We start from the raw sequence: 5,000 nt of genomic DNA, 5'->3' as shown, positions 1-5,000 counted from the left end.
GTTGCGGTTGTGTGGTTGTGGTTGTGTGCGTGGTTGTGTTTGTGATTGTGTGTGGTTGTGGTTCTGGTTATGTTAGGTTGTGTGTGTGTGTGTGTGTGTGGTTGCGGTTGTTTGGTTGTGTGTGGTTGTGGTTGTGTGTGGTTGTGTGTGTTTGTGTGTGTTTGTGTGTGGTTGTGTGTGGTTGTGTGGTTGTGTGTGGTTGTGTGTGTTTGTGTGTGTTTGTGTGTGGTTGTGTGTGGTTGTGTGGTTGTGTGTGGTTGTGTGTGGTTGTGGTTGTGTGTGGTTGAGTGTGTTTGTGTGTGTTTGTGTGTGGTTGTGGTTGTGTGGTTGTGTGGTTGTGTGTGTGTTTGTGTGTGTTTGTGTGTGGTTGTGTGTGGTTGTGTGGTTGTGTGTGGTTGTGTGTGGTTGTGGTTGTGTGTGGTTGAGTGTGTTTGTGTGTGTTTGTGTGTGGTTGTGGTTGTGTGGTTGTGTGGTTGTGTGTGTGTTTGTGTGTGGTTGTGTGTGGTTGTGTGGTTGTGTGTGGTTGTGTGTGGTTGTGGTTGTGTGTGGTTGAGTGTGTTTGTGTGTGTTTGTGTGTGGTTGTGGTTGTGTGGTTGTGTGTGGCTGTGTGGCTGTGTGGTTGTGTGGTTGTGTGTCTCACCCTCCACAGGCGGACCAGGATCCAGTTGGTCTGGGCCCACGGTCTCTGTTCATACGGAGCCAGCAGGTTCCTCATCATGGCGACTCGTCTGTAATCAGATCAGATGGGACTCAGATCGTGGATGCTGATTGGTCGTTTAAAACCAATCAGCCAATCGCTGCCCTCGACAGTGACCATGAGTTGTACCGGGCGCTAACTGCCAGAACTCATAGTCACTGGGAGGAAGTTCAAAATTACAGAAGCTTTCTGATTGGACGCTGAATCGTCAAACAGAGAAAACACAGAGACTCAGGTGTGAAACTCCCAGGATGTGTTTCATAGTGAGAGAGAAATGAAGAGTGAACAGAGAGACAGCGGATTCAACTTGGAACATGACTGATTCATGTGTTTGAACAGTGAAAACAAGCGGCTGAAGCTGTGACACTCACTGCTCCTCTGGGATCCGCTCCACCGCCCTGAGGGATTGTGGGTAACAGACGTAGCTGGCGAGGGCCTGCATCAGAGAATCTTTAATGTCTGAGGGAAGAGACGTTAAATACAACACGTTAGAGTCCATACCCAAAGTGTGTGTGTGGTTGTGTGTGTGTGTGTGGTTGTGTGTGTGTGTGTGGTTGTGTGTGTGTGTGTGGTTGTGTGTGTGTGTGGTTGTGTGTGTGTGTGGTTGTGTGTGGTTGTGTGTGTGTGTGGTTGTGTGTGTGTGTGTGGCTTGTGTGTGTGTGTGGTTGTGTGTGTGTGTGGTTGTGTGTGGTTGTGTGTGGTTGTGTGTGTGTGGTTGTGTGTGTGTGTGGTTGTGTGTGTGGTTGTGTGTGTGTGTGGTTGTGTGTGTGGTTGTGTGTGTGTGGTTGTGTGTGTGGTTGTGTGTGTGGTTGTGTGTGTGGTTGTGTGTGGTTGTGTGTGGTTGTGTGTGTGTGGTTGTGTGTGTGTGGTTGTGTGTGTGTGTGGTTGTGTGTGTGGTTGTGTGTGTGTGTGGTTGTGTGTGTGTGTGGTTGTGTGTGTGTGTGGTTGTGTGTGTGTGTGGTTGTGTGTGTGTGGTTGTGTGTGTGGTTGTGTGTGTGTGGTTGTGTGTGTGTGTGGTTGTGTGTGTGGTTGTGTGTGTGTGGTTGTGTGTGTGTGGTTGTGTGTGTGTGTGGTTGTGTGTGGTTGTGTGTGTGTGGTTGTGTGTGTGTGGTTGTGTGTGTGGTTGTGTGTGTGGTTGTGTGTGTGGTTGTGTGTGTGTGGTTGTGTGTGTGTGTGGTTGTGTGTGTGTGTGGTTGTGTGTGTGGTTGTGTGTGTGTGGTTGTGTGTGTGGTTGTGTGTGTGTGTGGTTGTGTGTGTGTGGTTGTGTGTGTGTGGTTGTGTGTGTGTGTGGTTGTGTGTGTGTGTGGTTGTGTGTGTGTGTGGTTGTGTGTGTGTAACCTGTTCCGACGATGCGTGGGTCAGCAAAGTGCTTGGCGAGGATGGCAGCCAGCTGAGTCAGCGTCTCTTCGTAACCTGAAGAGAAGAAGGCGACAAACATTAAATCTGTCGTAATGAACATGAGCTCAAACAGGAAGGTGAGTGTGACAAACAGGAAGTGATGTCACTTGAACTTCACAGTGTTTGATACCTGATGAGACACGATGACAAAGCTGCTGCTGCTACAGTCTGTCCTCAGTGATTTGAAGGCTCAGAATATTAGGAACAGCAGCAGCCCTGTCTCGTGTGATGACTCATCTGATAGGCACATGCTGTTCTACTGTCACCTAGGGACCAGGTGACCTTACAGGTGACCTTTCACACATTTGACCTCTGTGTCACCTGGGAGCTCCTCCATGCTGTTGGCGGGGCTGAAGTAGTTCTTCAGGGCGCTGTAAGCGTTCATGGCCACGTTGAGGTAGAACTCAGGAGTGAAGGCGAACAAGGAGCCCGTGTTGTCTGCGTGTTCGATGGTGCGAATGCACACGCACAGCAGCCAGTACACATCCAGCATCTTCTCCTGCACACACACACACACACACACACACACACACACACACACACACACACACACACACACACAGGGATGAGTGTGATGAGAGATGTGTGTGATGAGATGATGAAATGATGAGTGTGATGAGATGATGAGATGATGAGATGATGAGTGTGATGAGTGTGATGAGTGTGATGAGATGAGATGATGAGCGTGATGAGTGTGATGAGATGATGAGATGAGATGATGAGATGATGAGTGTGATGAGATGAGATGATGAGATGAGATTATGAGTGTGATGAGTGTGATGAGATGATGAGATGAGATGATGAGATGAGATGATGAGATGATGAAATGATGAGTGTGATGAGATGATGAGATGATGAGTGTGATGAGTGTTGAGTGTGATGGGTGTGATGAGTGTGATGAGTGTGATGAGATGATGAGTGTGATGAGTGTGATGAGATGAGTGTGATGAGATGATGAGTGTGATGAGTGTTGAGTGTGATGAGATGATGAGTGTGATGAGATGATGAGTGTGAGGAGATGATGAGTGTGATGAGTGTTGAGTGTGATGAGATGAGTGTGATGAGATGATGAGTGTGATGAGTGTGATGAGATGATGAGTGTGATGAGTGTGATGAGATGATGAGTGTGATGAGTGTGATGAGATGAGTGTGATGAGATGATGAGTGTGATGAGTGTTGAGTGTGATGAGATGATGAGTGTGATGAGATGATGAGTGTGATGAGTGTGATGAGATGATGAGTGTGATGAGTGTTGAGTGTGATGAGTGTTGAGTGTGATGAGATGATGAGTGTGATGAGATGAGTGTGATGAGATGATGAGTGTGATGAGATGAGTGTGATGAGATGATGAGTGTGATGAGATGATGAGTGTGATGAGATGAGTGTGATGAGATGAGTGTGACGAGATAATGAGATGAGATGATGAGATGATGAGATGATGAGAGGATGAGATGATGAGATGATGAGATGATGAGATGATGAGATGATGAGATAATGAGATGATGAGTGTGATGAGATGATGAGATGATGAGAGGATGAGATGATGAGATGATGAGATGGTGTGATGATGAGATGATGAGATGATGAGTGTGATGACATGATGAGTGTGATGAGATGATGAGATGATGAGAGGATGAGATGATGAGATGATGAGATAATGAGATGATGAGATGGTGTGATGATGAGATGATGAGTGTGATGACATGATGAGATGATGACCTTGGAGTAGATGGTGGCGTTGATCCAGGCCAGTCTCCTGCTGAGGTGATTCAGCTTCTCTGAGAAAACCTTCTGACTCTTCTGCAGCTCGTCCAGGATGTCTGATCTCTGAGGGACACACCAGCAGGACCAGTTTACCAGACAGACACAGGTCACAGGTCAGAGGTCACAGGTCACAGGTCACATGTCACATGTCACATGTCACATGTCACAGGTCACATGTCTCTGTTTTCACTGGTTCTCTCTGGTTCTCGCTGGTTCTCGCTTATTCTCGCTTGTTCTCGCTGGTTATCGCTTGTTCTCGTTTATTCTCGCTTGTTATCGCTTGTTCTCGCTTGTTCTCACTGGCTCTCACTGGTTCTCACTGGCTCTCGCTGGCTCTCGCTGGTTCTCACTGGCTCTCACTGGCTCTCACTGGTTCTCACTGGCTCTCACTGGCTCTCACTGGTTCTCACTGGCTCTCACTGGCTCTCACTGGCTCTCACTGGCTCTCACTGGCTCTCACTGGCTCTCACTGGCTCTCACTGGCTCTCACTGGCTCTCGCTTGCTCTCGCTGGCTCTCACTGGTTACTTGTTCTCACTGGCTCTCACTGGCTACTTGTTCTCACTGGTTCTCACTGGCTCTCGCTGGCTCTCACTGGCTCTCACTGGCTCTCACTGGCTCTCACTGGCTCTCACTGGCTCTCACTGGCTCTCACTGGTTCTCGCTGGCTCTCGCTGGCTCTCGCTGGCTCTCGCTGGCTCTCGCTGGCTCTCGCTGGTTCTCACTGGCTCTCACTGGTTCTCACTGGACTCAGTTTTATGTTCACAGATGGAAACAGGACTCACTCGTGCGGGGCAGCGAGCGATCTTCTCCTCCGTGTCCTTCAGCGCCACAGCGTATTCATGGACGTCGTCTGAAACCACAACCATCTGCAGGAGACAGGAAGAAGGTCCTGATGATCAAAGTCCACAGACTCAGTGCTACATAAAGTACAACGATGTAGATTCATGACACATGTTCATCTTTTATCATTTTCCCATCGATCGAACGTCTTTAAAGCAAAAGGTCTGATTATTTAATATCTTTCATATTTCAGAGATTCATTCGTGTTGTTTCCACATCCTGTGTCTGCTGGTCATCCCCTGACGACCTCGTCTTCCAGCTGGAACGTGTCTGTCTCTGCAGACGCTGAGCTCAGGTGG

The 5,000-nt window shown here is 48.4% G+C and overlaps 1 protein-coding gene across 1 annotated transcript in view; it reads right to left on the bottom strand.

Moving 5' to 3' along the window:
- Nucleotides 1-5,000, bottom strand: part of LOC133000213 (E3 ubiquitin-protein ligase RNF123) — a 56,441-nt gene that overhangs the window by 35,361 nt on the left and 16,080 nt on the right. The window contains exons 25-30 of the mRNA XM_061070082.1: nt 4,644-4,727; nt 3,815-3,922; nt 2,417-2,594; nt 2,036-2,110; nt 1,069-1,156; nt 641-728 (exon numbers count right to left, since the gene is read on the bottom strand). Of these exons, the coding sequence (XP_060926065.1) occupies nt 641-728; nt 1,069-1,156; nt 2,036-2,110; nt 2,417-2,594; nt 3,815-3,922; nt 4,644-4,727 (621 nt within the window). The remainder of the gene's footprint in view (nt 1-640; nt 729-1,068; nt 1,157-2,035; nt 2,111-2,416; nt 2,595-3,814; nt 3,923-4,643; nt 4,728-5,000) is intronic.

The sequence above is a fragment of the Limanda limanda genome, chromosome 4, assembly GCF_963576545.1.
Source record: "Limanda limanda chromosome 4, fLimLim1.1, whole genome shotgun sequence".
NCBI classification, from domain to species: Eukaryota; Metazoa; Chordata; class Actinopteri; order Pleuronectiformes; family Pleuronectidae; genus Limanda; species Limanda limanda.
Note: the sequence above shows the minus strand (reverse complement) of the source record. Positions and strands in the feature narration are given on the sequence as shown.